Below are 19,983 nucleotides of genomic sequence, written 5' to 3'. Positions count from 1 at the left end.
GCACTATTGATAATAATAAGCACATATTAACACTGCTATAAATGAATCATAAATGAGCCTGCATTTTATTAGAAAATTTACCATTTTCCAAAAGAGGGTAAAGGAACTCAGAGAATTTTACATCAAATATGGTACCCTGGTATACTAAATATTTTGAATGAAAGGCCCTTAGAGATCAGCAGATGCTAGAAGAGGCTTTTCTCTTATCTGCATGAAGACTGGACTTACCAAGGAGAACAATTATACACATCCCCTCCCTGAAATTGCATTATTTATGGATCTTCAGAAAAGAAGATTGAGGAATATAACAATACCTCCACAGTCCTTTTCACAAGACAACAGCTATCTCTTAAACTCATTCAAATTCCCAGGAGAATCATTTATGAATTAATTTTTGTCTCCAGGGTCCCTTCACTCTCCCTAATGAGTTACTGTCCCTTCGAATTGTCTACATTCCTCATCTCCCTCTCCCCTGGAAACGGGTATATAAGCTTCTGCAACACACTCTGATGCTGGGTCATCACACTTGATTTTCCCTACCCCACATTAATAAAGTCGTGTTTGCTTTTTCTCCTATTAATCTGCCTTTTGTCACTTGACTTTTCAGAAAACCTTCAGAAGGAGAGGGGAAATTTTCCCTCCACCCCTACAAGGGCCATTAGCACTTTGCTCTTTCAGTCTCATTATGAAACCAGACCAACTGTCCCATAGAAATTACATTTACAGTTTTTTGAACAAATGTAGAAATGTACCCTCCCAGTCTTAAAACTTGAAATTTACATCTGAGTTCCTCCTTCAGGAGACTGACTCTCAGGCAAGACACTAAAATTCACCAGATCATAGCATCCAGAAAATGAGATGCCTCATTCCTCATGATTGGTTCCTTACCCCTCACTAATTCCTGTTTTATATTCCTTCCCTGCTATAACCCCCCAAATTTTAGTTGGTCAGGGAGATAGATTTGAGACTGATCTCCCATTCTTCTCAACTGTGGCACCCTAATAAAGCCTTCTTCCCTGGCAATACTCATTGTCTTAGTAATTGGCTTTCTGTGCACTAAGCAATGGGACCTAGACCAAACCCCTGGCATTTCAGTAATAGAGTACAGTTTGTGGAAAGAGTTTTCTGAGGATTTCAGACCAAGGTTCTCCAGACTTAGAAGATTCATCTCGAAGACTGTGATGATGATAAAGAAATAGTACTGGTGGGCAAAAGTCTCACCTGCATGCTAGAGCAGTAAAATACTGACATTAGACAAGTTTGCTTAATCTAACTTCAGTATTCTGAGAAATCAACAGGTTATTGGGGGACGATTATATTTGAGACATGGGCTCACATCCCTCCACGTCTAGTTCTCCTTATGTTTCTTGGATGTAAGTGCAGACTCTCCAAGGACTGCTATAGCTAATTTTCTACCATTCACATCTACTTCTACAGCAATATCCTCTCTTTCATCTCTGCTTCATCTAATTCACTGTATACCTGCTATTATGGCCTACTTCTTTTTGGTTTCATGCTCAATTTCCAGACTAAGAGATAAGCCTTGGAACTAAACGAGAAGTTTTGATCCACTGAAACTAAAAACACTTGAGTTATTGGCAGTAAAATTTGAGAGCTGAAAACTAGAATTGGAAAGTAGGAATTTGGCTGGACATGGTGGCTCACATCTATAAGCCCAGCAATTTGGGATGCCAAGGTGGGAGGATTGCTTGAGCCCAAAAGTTCAGGAGCAGCCTGGGCAACATAGTGAGAACTCATCCCTATAAAAAATTTTTAAAAAATTAGACAGGCATGGTGGCATGTGCCTGTAGTCCCAGCTACTTGGGAGGCTGAGATGGGAGAAGTGCTTGAGCCTGGGAGGTCAAGGCTGCAATGAACTGTGATCGCACCACTGCACTGCAGCCTGGGCAATAGAGTGAGAACCCATCTCTACAAAAAGAAAAAAGCAAAGTAGGAAGTCAACATTAAAACAGCAACTCAAGAATATGCGAGAAGTTAATTGATATAGAGTTTGAAAAATAAAAGACTAACAAACCAGGTCTGCCAGTGAATAAAATCAAGAAATTGGTGTACTGATAAGACTCCCTGCATTCTCTGTAGCCTGAGCCTCTTTTAGTAGTCAGAGTGTTCTTTCTAAATTGCAAACTAATCATATAACTTCCTCTGCTTAAAATCCTATAGTGGCTCCCCATTACTCTTATTTATATATATATTTTTTCTCTTCCTTGATTCAGGAACCCCATACTCTTAAGGTAAAGTCCAAACTGTTCACCATGGCTTGATAGATTCTGCATGAGAAATGGGCACCGTGGCTCATGAGCATCTGTGGCACTATGGCTCACACCTCCTAACACTTTGGGAGTCTGAGGCTGGAGGATCACCTGAGGCCAAGAGTTCTAAAACAACCTGAGCAACATAGGGAGATCCTGTCTCTAAATTTTTTTTTAATTAGCTGGGCATGTTGGGCATGCCTATAGGCCTAGCTACTCAGTAGGTGGAGGCAGGAGGATCACCTGAGCCCAGGAGTTCAGGGCTGCAGTGAGTCATGATTGTGCCACTGTATTCCAGCCTGGGCAACAGAGCAAGATCCCTGACTCTAAAGAAACAAACAAACAAACAAAAAAATCTAAGGTTCTGCATGAGCTAGGCCTACCTCACCTTCCTCATCTCATTTTCTCACCACTGTCCCTAACCTCATTTTCTTTCAGCCAATGAACTTTTTCACTTCCTCAAAGTCGTCCTCCATACTATTCTCTATTTAGCTTCTTGATACCAACCACTTCATTCTCAACTTAAATCACTTTCTTTGAGGAAGTCTTTCTTAAGCTCCCTCACTCCATAGGTATCTGTGTTATGTACTATCATGGCAACCTAAACCTTCTTTAGTATAACACTTACCACACTTCATCATACTTCATTGCAGTTGCAAAGTCTTATGTATAAAGATATTTATTATAGCTTTATAATAGCAAAAAAGTCTAAAAGATATAAGTATTACATAAAGTATGATATATCTGTGTAACAGAATGTCATGCAACTGTTTAAACTGATACTATGAAACCATAAATCAATAAGAAAAAGAGAGATGGAAAATTCTAAATATTTGGGATAAACAACACGCTTCTAAATAATACATGAGTCAAAGAGGAGGTCTCAATAAATTAAAAATATTTTGAACTAAATGAAAATGAAATACAACTTACAAAATGTATAGGATACAACATAGCAGAAAACTTGTAGTATTACATGCATACATTATAAAGGAAGAAAAATTTAAAATCAGTAATCTAAGCTTTCACCTTAGGAAACTAGAAAAAGAAGAACATTATAAGCCTAAAGCAAGCAGAAGCAAAGAAATAGTAAAAATGAGAGTATTAGTCAATGGGATTGAAAACAAGAAAACAATAGAGAAAAATCAATGAAACCAAAAGTTCGTTCTTTGAAAAGGTGAATAAAATAGACAAACCTCTAGCCAGGCTAACTAATAAATAGAGAATATTAATAATATAAAAAATGTGGCCAGGCACAATGGCTCACATCTATAATCCCAGCACTTTGGGAGGCTGAGGCAGGAGTATCACTTGAACGCACAAACTTGAGACCAGCCTGGGCAACACAGCAAAGCCCCATCACTATTTTATAAATAAAACATTTAAAAAAATATCAAAATGAAAGAGGGGCCACCACTACTAACTCCATGGACATTAAAAGGATAATAAAGGAATATTATGAACAACTCTGCCTACAAATATGATAACTTACATTATATGGACTGATGCTTTGAAAGACACAAACTACGAAAGCTCACACAAGAAGAAATAGATAATCTAAGTTGGCCTATATCTGTTAAAGAAATTGAATCAATAATTAATTACCTTCCAAAAATAAAGCACTAGGCCCAGATGATTTCATGGTGAATTCTACCAAACATTTAAGAAAGAAATGATACCAATTCCCTGCAATCTCTTCCAAAAAAAATTGAAGGAGAGGGGACACTTCCTAAGTAATTTTTTGAGACAAACATTACCCTAATACCAAAACCAGATACAGATATTATGTGATAGGAAAACCACAGACCAATACCTTCATGAACAGGTTCAAACTCAGTGTGGTCTGTTAAATTCCACATGACCTAGGTCTAGCTTACCTTTCTAGCCTCATTTTCTTGCCACTTTCCTTGTCTCTAAACATTTTGTTCTGGCCACATGAACTTTTTTCATCTTACTGAGAAGATTATGATGATAATGACGACAATAGTAACAACAATAACATCCAATATTACAATAACAACCCTTTTTTTTTTTTTGAGATGGAGTCCCGCCTGTTTAGCCTGCTCTGTTGCCCATGTTGGAGTGCAGTGGCACGGTCTTGGCTCACAGCAACCTCCGCCTCCTGGGTTTAAGCAATTTTCTTGCCTCAGCCTCCCAAGTAGCTGGGGTTAACATGTGTCTGCCACCATGCTTGGCTAATTTTTGTATTTTTAGTAAAGATGAAATTTCACTATGTTGGCCAGGGTGGTCTCAAACTCCTGACCTCAAGTGATTTGCCTGCCTCAGCCTCCTAACGTGCTGGGATTACAGGTGTGAGCCACTGGTGCCAGGCCTAATTTAAATTAAATAAAATTAACTACAGTTTAACAAATATATTTTTAATACAGTAGCTTTGTAACATTTTGACTTGTCTAGTTTCCCAGAATTCCTTCTGTGTAAGTTTCTGGTTATAGTGGCCCACAGGAGATAATATTTGTGTAAGATTTAGAGAACAGAATTGAAACATTTTTTCCAAGTGGAAGGTTGGAGCAGGCACTTTTATAGTTTATAAACACTGCTAGATATCTGCTGCTCACCTTGGCATGACACAACAGCCAGGCCTACAACTGCTCCACCTTCCCTTGAATCCTCCTTCACCTTTTCCATCTCCTGGGCCAGATGTCTATTTAGCTCCTTGATGAAGGGTGCCAGTTTCTCCTGTAGGATACCTACACTTTATCAAGGTTAGAGGCAGCAAGAACTGACATGGGTTCCAGTCCATCTTCATGGTTTCCACCTTGTTGCTTTCCCACTTTACATTCAGCTTCATTTCCTGATTGTTTGCCCTGCAGACTTCAAGCTCTAGCATAAGATGCAAAGATGACAGCCATACAGACTGCATAACCAGTTCCCACAATTGCATAAGACCAAGTCCCTGTAAGAAGGCTTTTATTAAATATATATTCCTACTGATTCTATTTCCTGGTAGAAGTGCTTATTATGTGCCAGGATATATATTATGTCACTGAAATAGAAGAAACTGGGAAAAATCTAAATGTTCAACAATAAAGGATTTATTAAATTGTGACATATCATTAAAATAATATTCTAGAAAAAGTGTAATGTCAGATAAACAGATCACAATATTTTAAGTGAAAAAGTAGGTTACAATCTAACTATTTAAATCAGGGTTACTTTCTTCCAGATTATGAAACAATATACACTATAGAGTCCCCTTTTGGTAGAAGAATTTCCCTATATATTTTATTTTCCTACACTTAGTTTAAACAGTGCATACATATTTCTTCTTAGCAAATCTTCACAAGAGATGTATAGAACTGGCATTACAATTCCCACTTTAGAGATAAGGACACTAAGCAAGAACAAACATCAAATTTATGGTGAAACTAAGGTGGAAGAATGCTGAAGTCATTGATGCTTTAATGAAAAGTTTAAAGAGACAACAGCCCAAAGAAATCAGCAGTTTACTAATGGATAAGTCATTTTAAGAAGGGATGAGATGATGTTGAAGGTGAGGCCCACTGTGGCAGACCATCCACACCAATTTACAAGGAAAAAATTAATTTTTTTGTGCCCTAATTGAAGACTGATGATTAGCAGCAGAAACAAAAGCCAATATCATAGACATCTCAATTGATTCAGCTTACCACAATTCTGACAGAGAAATCAAAGTTTAGCAAACTTTCCACTTGATGGGTGCCAAAACCATTGCATTCAGATTAGCTACAGACAGGAGCAAAGCTTTCAATGGGAATTTTACATAAGTGGGATGAAGATCCTAAAGCATTTCTTTGAAGAATTGTAACAGGAGAAGAACCATGGCTTTACCAATATGATCCTGAAGACAAAGCACAATCAAAGAAATGGCTACCAAGAGGAGGAAGTGGTCCAGTCACAGCAAAAGTGGACCAGTCAAGAGCAGAGGTCATGCCAACAGTTTTTTGTGATGCTCAAAGGATTTTGCTTATTGACTTTCTAGAAAGCCAAATGATAACCTGTTTATTATGAGAGTGTTTTGAGAAAGGTAGCCAAAGCTTTATTTTAAAAAATGCCTGGGAAAGCTTCACCAGAGTCTTTCTCCACCGTGACAATGCTCCTGTTCATTCCCCTTATCAAACAAGGGCAATTTTCCAAGAGTTTTGATGGGAAATTATTAGGCATCCACCTTACAGTCCTGATTTGGCTCCTTCTGACTTCTTTTTGTTTCCCAATCTTAAAAAATATTTAAAGGGCACCCATTTCTCTTCGGTTAATAATGTGCAAAAGACTGCAATGACATGGTTAAACTCCCAGGCTTCTCACTCAGTTCTTTAGGGATGGACTAAATGGCATGCATCATCACTTACAAAAGTGCCTTGACCTTGATGGAGCTTATGTTGAGAAATAAAGTTGTTTTTTTGAGACAGGGTCTCATTCTGCCACCCAGTCCAGAGTGCAGTGTTTCAATCATGGCTCACTGCAGCCTCAAACTCCTGGGCTCAAGTGATCCTCCTGCCTCAGCCTCCTGAGTAGCTGGGACTACAGGAGTGCACTGTCATGCCTGGATAATTTTTTTTTTTTTTTTTGGTAGAGACAAGGACTCACTATGTTGCCCAGGCTGGTCTCAAACTCCTAGGCTCAAGTGATCCTCCTGCCTCAGCATCCCAAAGTGCTGGTATTACAGGTGTGAGCCACTGCACCTGGCCAATATATTGTTTATTTTATCTTTCAATTCAATTTTTCCACAAACTCTGTGAAGTCCCCTTGTACAAAATATCAACTTCATTGTAGTTTGAATTTTGTCAGACTACATGTCAGAGCAAATTCCAGAGTATTTCATAGGCAAGTCAGTCAAGAATATTTACTGTTACCACTAGGTGTGTCCCAGAACCAGAATAAATAATCTCTGCCTTAAAAAATCTCACACTGTAGTGTCAGAGGTAAACTAGAAAATAAGCAATTAGAATACAGTGTGGTAAGTGCAATACATCAGGAATTGTGTGTGGCTGAGTTTACTTCACTGGGGACAGAGCAGAAATACTCTCTGATATTCTGTTAGAGTAAATTAATATTGCTGATTAACTCAGTCATGGCTAAACACACAGGAAACTGAGATCTCTGCTCCTCTTACCTCTTCTGTTGTTCTTCTTGATATTGTTGCTTTACTTTAGCTCCATTTTCTGTTGCTTCTTTTATCTTTTCCTCTAGCTGCTGCTTCTCTGAAATGCAAGTGTCTGTGAGACAGACTTTATGAGCATGTTCTAATTTCCGCTGCAGGTCCAAAATCTTGAATGAAAAAAAGTTTACAAGTAAAGCATTAAGAAGAGTGTGACCTTTTTTCAAATTCCCCTAGGGAATAACATAAATAGCAAACATAGCAGTGCTAACATGTTGATCTGACCTCAAGTAAAAAGAGTAGCTGGATTTAATTTTAAAATAAATTGTTTAATTTTTGCAGTATGTAATGCATTCATATAATTCAATGTGTGTGCATAAAAGAAGCTACAGGCCAGACATGCTGGCTCATGCCTGTAATCCCAGAACTGTGGGAGGCTGAGCTGGGTGAATCGCTTGAGCCTCAGGATTTCAAGACCAGCCTGGGCAACATGGTAAAACCCTATATCTACAAAAAAATACAAAAATTAGCAGGGCATGGTGGTGAGTACCTGTACTCCCAGCTACTCAGGAGGCTGAGGTGGCGGGAATCACCTGAGCCCAGGGAAGCTGAGGTTACAGTGAGCTAAGGATTGCGCCACTGCACTCCAGCCTGGGTGACAGAGTGAGACCCTGTCTCAAAAAAAAAAAAAAAAAAAGAAAAGAAAAAAAGAAGCTATATAGTGGAAAGTCTCCTTCCCATCCCTGTCCTACTTCCACCAAATTTTCCTCTACCGAATAGGTAATCATGGTTTTTAATTTCTTATGTACTCCTCCAGAAATTTATGTATACATATATAAACACATATTATATAGTTATCCCCCATACATATAAATTTTACACAAATGATGACATACTATACCATATGTAATTAGGTACCTTACTTTTTTATAGCAATACACATTTGGTCATTTTTCCGTATTATATGCACATATTGAGTTGTCTTCTCTTTCACAGTTGCATACCACTCCACTGTAAGGGTATACCATAACTTATTTAACCAATGCCCTGCTGGTGAACATTTAAGCTGATTCCAATCTTTTGCTATTATAAACAATACTATTACAAACAATGTCTGCAGATTAAATTATGAGGTGTAGATTTACTAGGGCAAAGGTTATGAGTATTTGTTTGTTTGATAGATAATGCCAAACTGCCTCCACAGGTATTAGACCAATTTACACTCCCAACAGCATGTGAGTGCACCTAGTTTCTCCACAGTGTGGTTAGATTCATGAATAACATTGCAAAACAAAATAGAATTCTCTTATAAACCAAGCACCTATTAGCATATTGCTTAGCATCAATAATAGGTTTTTTTAATGCTCTGGGAGAACTAAAAATATGACTTATGAATTTGAGAGACCATTATATTTTAGAGTTTATATGCTAGATTTAAAGTGTCACTTAAAAACATTTTTTCTTGCCTTTTTCATGTAGCAGCAAAAAAGCCCCCACATTTTTTAAAGATAAATTTCCTTTACACTTGTTTACTTATTTTTATAAACGCTTGTGTCACCTTAAATTGTGCCTGGTACATAGTAGGTGCTCAATAAATATTTGTTGAATGAATAGATTTCAGCAGGGTAGCTATTATCTATCTAATGTATTTCTGACCCAACAAGGAATCCTTTGCAATGGCTTGGCATCACATTCCCCACAAATATTCAGTGAATGCCAGTGGGTGTCACCCGTTTTCTAAGAGAGGGGCTTTCTGCATCAATCCCAAGCCCCTGCACCTAGGTCTCTGCATAGCCCACACAGCATGAGAGAGGAGAAGATGCAGAATGATTCAAGGGGAATGGTAGTAGGCAGCCAGCTGTCTGAGGCCAGCTCAAGTTCCTTGGAGCTGTTCTATTTAGTTCTGTCTAGGGAGAATTCTTACTTAAGGAATTCAGTACTAACTCCACAGACAAAAGCATCACCTCATTGGCTTCTCTGTCAATGATACATCCAAACTTTTGAAACTGCCACACAATTTAAGAAAGGGAACATTTCCAATACATTTGAAGCCCATTCTGTGACCCTCTTTGATTATCCCTCTTCCCTCCCCACCAGAGAAAACCAATATCCTGAATTTTGTGTTAATCACATCATTGCTGTTTCTTTTTAATAATCTCTGTTTTTTTGAGATGGGGTGTTGCTATATCGCCCAGGTGATCCTCCTGCCTTAGCCTCCAGAGTAGCTGGTACTACATGCATGCGCTACTATACCCAGCTAACTTATTCATTTTTGTAGAGACACAGTCTCACTATGTTGCCCAGGCTGGTATTGAACTTTGGGTTCAAGTGATGCTCCCATCTCATCCTCCCAAAGTGCTGGGATTACAGGTATGAGCCACCATGCTAATCGTTCCTTCCTTCCATCCATCCCTTCCTTCCTTCCTTCCTTCCTCCCTCCCTCCCTCCCTCCTTTCCTTCCTTCCTTCCTTCCTTCCTTCCTTCCTTCCTTCCTTCCTTCCTTCCTTCCCTCCCTCCCTCCCTCTCTCTCTTTGAGACAGAGTTTTGCTCTTGTCACCCAGGCTGCAGTGCAATGGTGTGATCTCAGCTCACTGCAACCTCCACCTCCCGGGTTCAAACAATTCTCCTGCCTCAGCCTCCTGAGTAGCTGGGATTAAAGGCACGTGCCACCACACCTGGCTAATTTTTGGATTATTAGTAGAGACGGGGTTTCACCATGTTGTTCAGGCTGGTCTTGAACTCCTGACCTCAGATGATCCACTCACCTTGGCCTCCCAAAGTGCTGGGATTATAGATTGAGCCACTGCGCCTGGCCATTCACCTCGCCTGGCCACTTGCCTCGCCTCGCCTCTCCTTTCCTTTCTTAAAAATAAGTTAATTCAGCCAGGCGTGGTTGCTCATGCCTGTAATCCCAGCACTTTGTTTGGGAGGCCGAGGTGGGTGAATCACGAGGTCAAGAGATCAAGACCATCCTGGCCAACATGGTGAAACCCTGTCTCTACTAAAAAGTACAAAAATTACCTGGTTGTGGTGGTGCGCACCTGTAGTCCCAGCTACTAGGGAGGCTGAGGCAGGAGAATCGCTTGAACCTGGGAGGTGGAGGCTGCAGTGAGCCGAGATCGTGCCACTGCACTCCAGTCTGGGGACAGAGCAAGACTCTGTCTCAAAAAAAAAAAAAAAAAAGTTAATTCTAGGGAAATGGCTGTTCCACAGACAGAGCAGGGCTACCCCATAGGCAGAGTAGCCTGGATGCTCTTTCTTTGCAACTGATACAAAGTGGGGGAAAGAACTCAGATTAGCAGTAATACTACTGTATAAATATACAATTTATTTTTTTGATCTTGTGTCAGGGGACATTTGGGTTGTTTCTAGTTTTCTGCTATTCGGAACAATGATATTATGAACATGACTATCTTCCTGTTTCCTGATACATACCTGCATATAACAGTTTTTCTTATGCCTAGTAGAAGTGTTAAGTTGTATGATGCACACATCTTTAAAACATTTACACTAATTAACTCTTCCAAGTGAAGTGAATATATGAGTTCTTGTTGCACCAAATCCTCACCAATATTTTGTATTGTCTAAGTTTTAAAATCTTGCCAATCTTTACCAATTTTACCAATTACTTTTTAATGGAATAATAACATCCATATGGTAAAGTAACATACATATATACATATGGTGAATAACATACATATCCTAAGTGTATTCAATGAAATCTGACTTGTATAACTACTTCCCCGACCAAGATGTAGAATACTTGCAGCACCACAGAGGATTCCCTCGTGCCCCCTTCAGTTAATACCTATCGCAAGAATAACCACTATCTTATCTCCATAGCTTAGTTTTATTTATTCTTGAACTTTATACTGTACATAGAATTGTATAGTATGAACTCATTTGTTCTGGTTTCTTTAACTCAACATTGGATTTTTTAGTTTAATTCAGATTGCTGTCATCTACTTTTTGATGTTTGCTTCATATTATATGGTTTGATGAAATTATTTTTTTATCCAATTTAACTCTCAAACTTGTGCATCAAAATGTACAACTGTTACATACTACTGCCACCTAGTGTTGGGCAATCTAAAATGAAGGGACAATATTTCAAAATGGTTCATTTCACAACACAAATCCCCCTACAAAATTATAAAATATGTTTGATGTGATGAATATGATAATTACCCTGATCTGATCACTATACATTATATCTATTTAAACATCACTATGTACCCCATGAACATGTACAATTGTTTCTCAATGAAAAAAACAAAATTTACATTAACAGCCAATGCAAATGAGAGAATAAGTCTTCTCAAATGTGAAAATATAAAACAAAAGCCATATGGGATCAGTCAGTTCTTTAAGTTCATGTTATAACTTTAATAAAACTGACCTTTTTAAGTCCATGAAGTTTTTACAATACACAAGAATTCCTAAAATTGTAGGAACAGGTGAAATCAAAACAGAAGAAAACATGGGAGAGAAAAAAAATCTTAGAATTCTATCAAGTCTGCATCATACTTATTTCTTAAAATCCTCAGGGAAATAAGATTTCAGTAGTGGTATTCAGTGCATGCTATTTATTAAGCATGAGGATAATTACCTTTTCCTCTGCATCAGCAACTTTAGATTTCTCCTGAGCCAGCTTTTCCTGTAGGTTGTTCTGTGATTTAATGCTCTGAGTCTGTTTAAGTACTTCCAACTCCAGTTCCTTGATTTTCTGCTGACAGTGCTTGCACGCTGCCGTGAGTGAAGAGCACATCTTTGTACTGTCTAATAACTTCTGTTGGGCATGCTTTAGTTCAATCTTTATCTAGAGGTAGAGAATAAGTTAAGAGTAATACAAATAAGTGTGGAATGAATGTGAACTAGAATAAGCAGCTTTCAAAGGAGTGTAGTCCCCTAAAAGCCAACAAATACCAATGTCACATGGCTGAGTACCTCTTTAGAGCTGCCATGTGTTAGTAACAGTTTCCAAAGTTTAGTCAGATGGCAGTTAGACAAAGGAATTTTCCTGAGTTTCTATATATGCATGGTCTAAACATTTTCCATCCTTTCTTCAATCTAGTCCAAACTGGCTTTCATCCCCACTACTCCAGTGAAACTTTCTGCCAAGGGTACTAGCTGACCTCTTCATTGCCAGAATAAATCCAATGGACAAGTGATTTCTCAGTAGCATTCTGTGATACCAAACTTTGCTGGTTTTCACTTAGCTCTCTGCTTTTATTTCTTGGTCTTCTTTGTAGACTCTTCCAATGCTACCCAACATGGGAGTATTATTGGACTCTTCTAGGCCTAGAGAGTAGATGATTTGCTATCCATTTCTATAATTTGAAATGCCATTTTATGCCAATACTTGCCAAAATGAAACTCCTTGATTCTGCCCATATCTCCAAAGTCTTTTTTTCTCTGTCTTCCCAATTTCAGTAAATAATGCCACCATCCAAACTTTTGTGCAGGTCAGTAATCCCTGAGTCTTCCTTTTCCATTACGAACCAATTCCAATCATTTAGCACATGCTGTCATTCTATCCCCACAATACAACTTGCATTAATCCATTTGTGTCATTTTTTTGCCACCACCCTAGTCTAGGGCATCATCTCTAGCCTGGGCTATAGCAACTGCCTCTGCACTGGTCCAACCACTTCCATTTTTACTCTCTTCTAATCTATCCACTAATGCTGTGGCCAAATTTTCTTTTAAAAACATAAATTGAACTACTTGACACCCTTGCTTAGAATCTTTCAGTGGTCCCTCACTCCAGATCCCACTAGCTTGCCTGGCTTTGTATGCTCTGGCGCTTGTCTATCTCTTTAAAACCATCTTGTTATTTCTCCTTCTCCCACTGTAACTCCTGTCACACTGGTTTGTATTAAGAGTTTCCGATACACTAAATTTTTTCCACACTTCCCTCTGCCAGAAATGCTTTCCCTTTTCCCTTCTCATTGTATGGTTGCCTACCTATTCTTCGGGTCTTAGCTTAAATGTCACTTTGCAGGGGGCAATTTTCAGAATCATTTAATCTGAAATGTCCTTACTCATCACTGTACCACATTTGTTTCCTTCATCAAACATATCGTGATTTATAATTAAGTATGCATTTATGTACCTGTTTATATCCCCTTTACCCACTTTAAATTCCAAGAAAGCAGAGACTATGCTTTTAATTCATTTCTTAACACCAACGCCTATCAAAGAACCAGAGAGTAGGTGATTAATCAGTTATTTACTGAGCACGTAAATGAATGATATTCTAAAAAATATCAGAACGTAGTGAATGTATACACTGGGCAGGGAAGGCTCGTAGACAAAAGTGGTGAGAGAAAATTTACTTTGTTTTAATGGTAAATAGAATTCCCTGGTCTCAAAGCTTTTCAATTGAATTAATAGGGATGATAGCTATAATGTCCTTCATCTGTGCTTTCTCTATATTAACCAATCAGATTATATAAACTGAATCTAAAAGTTAATTGTGTTCAACCTCTTTGAGCATCAGTTTCTTCATCTGTAATATGGGGATAATAACTACTTACCTCATAGGATAGTTGTGAGGCTGCATTAAATGAGACAAAGCAATCAAAGCCTCAAGAATAGAGCCAGACACATAGGAAACACCTAACAAAAGTTAAGTGTTGCTATTCAATAATTTCTTTTAGAAAATCTACTGCATTTGAAATACAGAGCTGAGGCATATGCTAATACTACTACTTTACATTTGTTAGGCTTTCACATCTATGAAGTGGCTGGCATTGGTATTTTAGCCCATTTTAGAGATAAAAAACTGAATCTCAAATAGTTGCCAGATGATAGAACCAAGGTCTGAATATAGATCTTCTGATTCTAATCCAGTACTCTATACTATATTTACTCTAAACTGCGAAATATGCGTATTTATTATTTCTCTAAAAAGAATACATTAGAGTGGATCAACAAGCTAAAATTTGGTTCTTTGAAAAGTCTAATAAAATGAATAAACTTCTAGTGAGGCTGATCAAAGAAAAAGCAACAAGGCAAAGGTAACTAATATTATAAAAGTGAAATGACCATCATTATATATTTTTTCTTCTTTTTTTCAAAAGCTACCTTTGTTAAAATGTATATATTTTAAAAAGAAGACAAGATGAATAAATTTCTGTAAAACTTTAAAAAATTTAAATGAAATGGAAACTTTAGAAAAATAAAATATAACAAAGTTGATGCAAAAAAAAAGAACTTGACTTCTCATAACTATTAAAGAAATGGAACTAGAAATTGAAAACCTACTCAAAAGAAAGCAAAATCAGAAGGCTTTAGGGATGAGTTTTTTGCAATAATTTAAGAAGAAATCATTGTAACTTAATACAAACTCTTCTAGAAGACAGAAAAAGAGGGTATATTACCCATTTTTATTTTAAGATGCTAGGATAACCTTGATATCAAAATCTGACAAGGACATTGCAGGAAGTAAATGACAGACTAGTCTCACTGTTGAGCAAAGTTGCAAACATCCCAAAGACATATTGGCAAGCCAAATCCAGCATTGTAGGAAAAGAATGATAATTTATGATGAAGTTAGGTTTATCCCAGGAATGCAAAATTGGATTAACATTAGAAAATCAGTCAAAGTAATTCAGCATATTAACAGATTAAAATTTTTAAAAAACCTTCTCAAAATATTCAGAAAAAAATTTATGAAATTCAACATGTATTTGTCATAAAACATTGAACAAACTAACACTAGAAAGCAATTTCCTTAATGTAATAAATAATATCTATTTTTATTTATTTTTCTTTCTTTCTAAAGTACATTTGGATAAAATATCTATTTTTAAAAAGCTATAAAATCATACTAAATGGTGAAATTTGAGAGCTTTTCCTTTGATACTGGGAATTAGAAAAGGATGCCTACTGTCACCAGTTCTATTCAGCACTGTGCTAGCCAGTAAACAGAACAAGAAAAAAGAATGAAAGGTTTAACATATGGAAACGAAGAAAGCAAATTGTCTTTAGATGATATGATTACTTGCATAGAAAATCCAAAATAACATATACATACATTGTAAGAATAAAAAAGTATGGGAAAGTTTTTATTAGAAAATGATTAAGTGAATTTTTATACATTGGGAAATAATTAGAAAATGAACATTTTTAAAGTTGCCATTTATAATAGTATGGAAAATATCAGCACCTGTGAATATGTCTAACAAAAGATATATAAGAAAATTTAAATATTGAGAGAAATTAAAAACCTAAATACACACTCTCTTCTTAAATTAGAGGATTCAATACTGCAAAGATGTAAATTCTGCCCAAATTGACCTATCGACTCAATGTAATTCCAACTGAAATCCCAAAAGGTTGTGTGTCAATATACGTGTGTTCTATGTGAGTTCATGTGAGTATTTGTGTGTAGCTTAACAAACTGATTATAAAACTTATATAGGAACCCCAAAGGCCAGGAATAGCCCAGATATCCCAGAAAAGAAGAACAAGGTGAAAAGATTTGTTCTATCAAATGTTAATATTTATATAAAGCTAAAATAATCATGATAGCATAGTATTGGCACAAGGGCAGACAAATAGAACAATGGAACAGAATAGGGATCTCAGAAATATACCACAATAGGCTGGGCATGGTGGCTCATGCCTGTAATCCCACACTTTGGGAGGCTGAGGTGGGCAGATCACCTGAGGTCAGGAGTTCGAGGCCAGCCAGGCCGATATGGTGAAACCCTGTATCTACTAAAAGTACAAAAAAATTAGCCAGGCATGATGGTGTGTGCCTGTAATCCCAGCTATTCGGGAGGCCGAGGCAGGAGAACTGCTTGAACCCAGGAGGCAGATGTTGCAGTGGGCCAAGATCATGCCACTGTACTCCAGCCTGTGTGACAGAGTGAGACTCCATCTCAAAAATAAATAAGTAAATACATAAATACATAAATAGATGTTAATGTAGAATAGCTTTATGACTTTGAAGTAGTAAGATATTTACTAAATCAGACCCCAAAAATCACTAATTATAATGAAAAATAATGATTATTAAAATTCAAAACTTTGATTCATCAAGATATATAAGCAGAATAAAAATGCAAGCCACAGAGTCGATGTTTGTAATACATACCTGATAAAGGGTTCATGTATTTAAAAAACTTCTATAAGTTAAAGAAAAAATTAAAATGACAGAAACCCCAAATAAATATGAACAAAATCTTGAACAAGCACTTCACAAAACAGAAATTCAAATGCCAATTAAATGTATAAAAAGCTGCTCAACCTTGTTTGCAAACAGGCAAATGCACACTAAAACCACAAGGAACTACCGCTATACATGTATACTAGGTTTGCAAAAATTTTAACATCTGACAGTTCCAAGAGTTGGTGAGGATGTAGAGCAATGGGAACCTTCAGACACTGTTGGTGGAAGACTTTAGAAGGAGTTGAAGTAATACACATACTATGATAAAATAATTCCACTCCCAATCTCTTTCTAGAGGAATGTGTATTTATGGACATCAGGATACATGTGCATGAATGTTCACTGCAGCACTCTTTAAAAAGTAGAAACATTACTCAGTTCTATTCATATATCTTGCTACTCAGGAAAGAATCCGATATTCGTTGACTGAACATGTCTGAAATAATGTGCTGTTAAACCCTCTGTTCAAAGGCAAAGTTCTTTCAATAAAAGCTGCTCAAGTGTGTAGAGTGCTTAGCTTATGAAACTTCATTTCCTCATTTTGCATTAATTTTTGAAGACCAGAAATGCCATTTCCAAAAATGTTAGTGGACACATAAAAATGGTCAAATGCTTTGTTAAACAGAATGAAATGAGTGTATGTAAAAGTAAAGAAATTAAACCCTAAGAGCAAAATGCCTTAATATCATTGGTGGATCAATGTAGGTCAACAGGAAAAAATGTAATAAGCTTATCTCATAGATATTACCAAAAAGAAATTCTCAATCAAGTTTTAATAAACTTCCTATTTTTCTAGTAAAAACCCATTTCCCACCTTGCCATTCTAAACCAGCTCACCTTCTGTCTCATTTTTTTTTCATTTTCTCATTTTATTTTGGAGGGTTGGTATAACTTTTGAAATTTCAATGATAAGAACAAATCTATTACCTGTTGACTTCTTCTCAAAAGGCACTCTAGCCTTTTAGAAAGCCTAGAAGTTTCATTTTTCAAGAACAATCTTACTATGAAAAAAGTAAGACACAAACAATGAGTAGATAAGAAACAAATCAAAGAAAAAGAGGAAATCAAGTGTTCTGGAATATTTGGTAAATTGAATTTGTTCAAAATTAAGAAACCTAAACGTCTCATTGTAAACAGAAAGGGTACATACAAGTCCTTTCATAATATATTGTCTATTTACTCCACAGGCCAAGAAAGGTAAAGGTCTCTTGGGCCTGTGATCAAAGAGTCAACACAGGGTTTTGGTGATGCCGGTAATGATGAAATAAGACAACACTGGGGCAAACACTGTTACGGCCAATGACCTATGCATCCAAGGCAGCTTCTTCAGCTTCAAGTTGGGACAGTCGAGCACCAAGAAGAGGATCTACAATAGCGTCCTGGTACTGGTGGTGACAGAGCAGCAATCTGCCTGAGGCTCTGCAAGCCTATAACATTCTTTTTAACATCCCCAAGCTGGAAACATGTAAAATGTCCATAAGCCATAGAAAAAAATAAACAAAGTATGGCATTTTCTTACAATAGAATACTATAGTGCAAAAAAAAATGAATAAATAATGGCTATATACTATAATAGGAATGAATCTTGCAGACAGTTATCGTAAGTCAGACACAAGGTATAAATACTGATTATATTTTTGAAATATGAAAAATAGGGAAGACAACTATATTGTATGGGATTCATAAATAGTTGATAAAACTATAAAGTAAAGCAAGAGAGTTATTACCAAAATTAGTGGTTACTACTGGGGTGGTAAGGTGATGGGATTATGATGGGGACAAGGTGTGCAGAGGCCACTAGTGTGCTGGCATTGTTCTATTTCTTGTCCTGGGTAGTGTTTAAATGTCTATTTACTTTATGACAACTAGGTAAATTGTATGTTTTCTGTATTTTCTAAGTGTTATATTTTATAACAAAATGATTTAAAAGCAATAAGTTAGTATTTTGGGGTGGGGAGCCAAGATGGCCGAATAGGAACAGCTCCGGTCTCCAGCTCCCAGCCCCAGCGACACAGAAGACGGGTGATTTCTGCATTTCTGCTTGAGGTACCGGTTTCATCTCACTAGGGAGTGCCAAACAGTGGGTGCAGGACAGTCGGTGAAGCGCACTGTGCGCGAGCGGAAGCAGGGCGAGGCACTGCCTCACTCGGGAAGCGCAAGGGGTCAGGGAGTTCCCTTTCCTAGTCAAAGAAAGGGGTAACAGACGGCACCTGGAAAATCGGGTCAGTCCCACCCTCATACTGCGCTTTCCCAACGGGCCTGGAAGACGGCACACTAGGAGATTGTATCCCGCACCTGGCTCGGAGGGTCCTATGCCCACGGAGTCTCCCTGATTGCTAGCACAGCAGTCTGAGATCAAGCTGCAAGGCGGCAGCGAGGCTGGGGGAGGGGCGCCCGCCATTACCCAGGCTTGCTTAGGTAAACAAAGCAGCCAGGAAGCTCGAACTGGGTGGAGCCCACCACAGCTCAAGGAGGTCTGCCTGCCTCTGTAGGCTCCACCTCTGGGGGCAGGGCACAGACAAACAAAAACTCAGCAAGAACCTCCACAGACTTAAAGGTCCCTGTCTGACTGACAGCTTTGAAGAGAGTAGTGGTTCTCCCAGCACGCAGCTGGAGATCTGAGAACGGACAGACTGCCTCCTAAAGTGGGTCCCTCACCCCTGAGCAGCCTAACTGGGAGGCACCCCCCCAGAAGGGAAAGACTGACACCTCACTGGACCAGGTACTCCTCTGAGACAAAACTTCCAGAGGAACTATCAGACAGCTGAATTGGTGGTCTCACAAAAATCCGCTGTTCTGCAGCCACCGCTGCTGACACCCAGCCAAACAGGGTCTGGAGTGGACCTCTAGTAAACTCCAACAGACCTGCAGCTGAGGGTCCTGTCTGGTAGAAGGAAAACTAACAAACAGAAAGGACATCCACACCAAAAACCCATCTGTACATCACCATCATCAAAGCCCAAAAGTAGATAAAACCGCAAAGATGGGGAAAAAACAGAGCAGAAAAACTGGAAACTCTAAAAAGCAGAGCACCTCTCCTCCTTCAAAGGAACGCAGTTCCTCACCAGCAATGGAACAAAGCTGGATGGAGGATGACTTTGACGAGTTGAGAGAAGAAGGCTGCAGACGATCAAACTACTCTGAGCTACAGGAGGAAATTCAAAACAATAGCAAAGAAGTTAAAAACTTTGAAAAAAATTAGAAGAATGGATAACTAGAATAACCAATGGAGAGAAGGGCTTAAAGGAGATGGAGGAGCTGAAAGCCAAGTTTCGAGAACTACGTGAAGATTGCAGAAGCCTCAGTAGCAGATGCGATCAACTGGAAGAAAGGGTATCGCAGATGGAAGATGAAATGAATGAAATGAAGCGAGAAGGGAAGTCTAGAGAAAAAAGAATAAAAAGAAATGAACAAAGCCTCCAAGAAATTTGGGACTA

At 38.1% G+C, this 19,983-nt stretch overlaps 1 protein-coding gene across 1 annotated transcript in view; it reads right to left on the bottom strand.

Moving 5' to 3' along the window:
- LOC116463730 (coiled-coil domain-containing protein 30-like) overlaps positions 1 to 19,983 on the bottom strand; it is a 159,528-nt gene that overhangs the window by 68,275 nt on the left and 71,270 nt on the right. Inside the window, 2 exon segments of the mRNA XM_058434825.1 lie at positions 7,381 to 7,535; positions 11,975 to 12,184. Coding sequence (XP_058290808.1) covers positions 7,381 to 7,535; positions 11,975 to 12,184 — 365 coding nt within the window.

Source organism: Hylobates moloch, unplaced genomic scaffold (genome assembly GCF_009828535.3).
Source record: "Hylobates moloch isolate HMO894 unplaced genomic scaffold, HMol_V3 SCAFFOLD_55, whole genome shotgun sequence".
NCBI classification, from domain to species: Eukaryota; Metazoa; Chordata; class Mammalia; order Primates; family Hylobatidae; genus Hylobates; species Hylobates moloch.
Note: the sequence above shows the minus strand (reverse complement) of the source record. Positions and strands in the feature narration are given on the sequence as shown.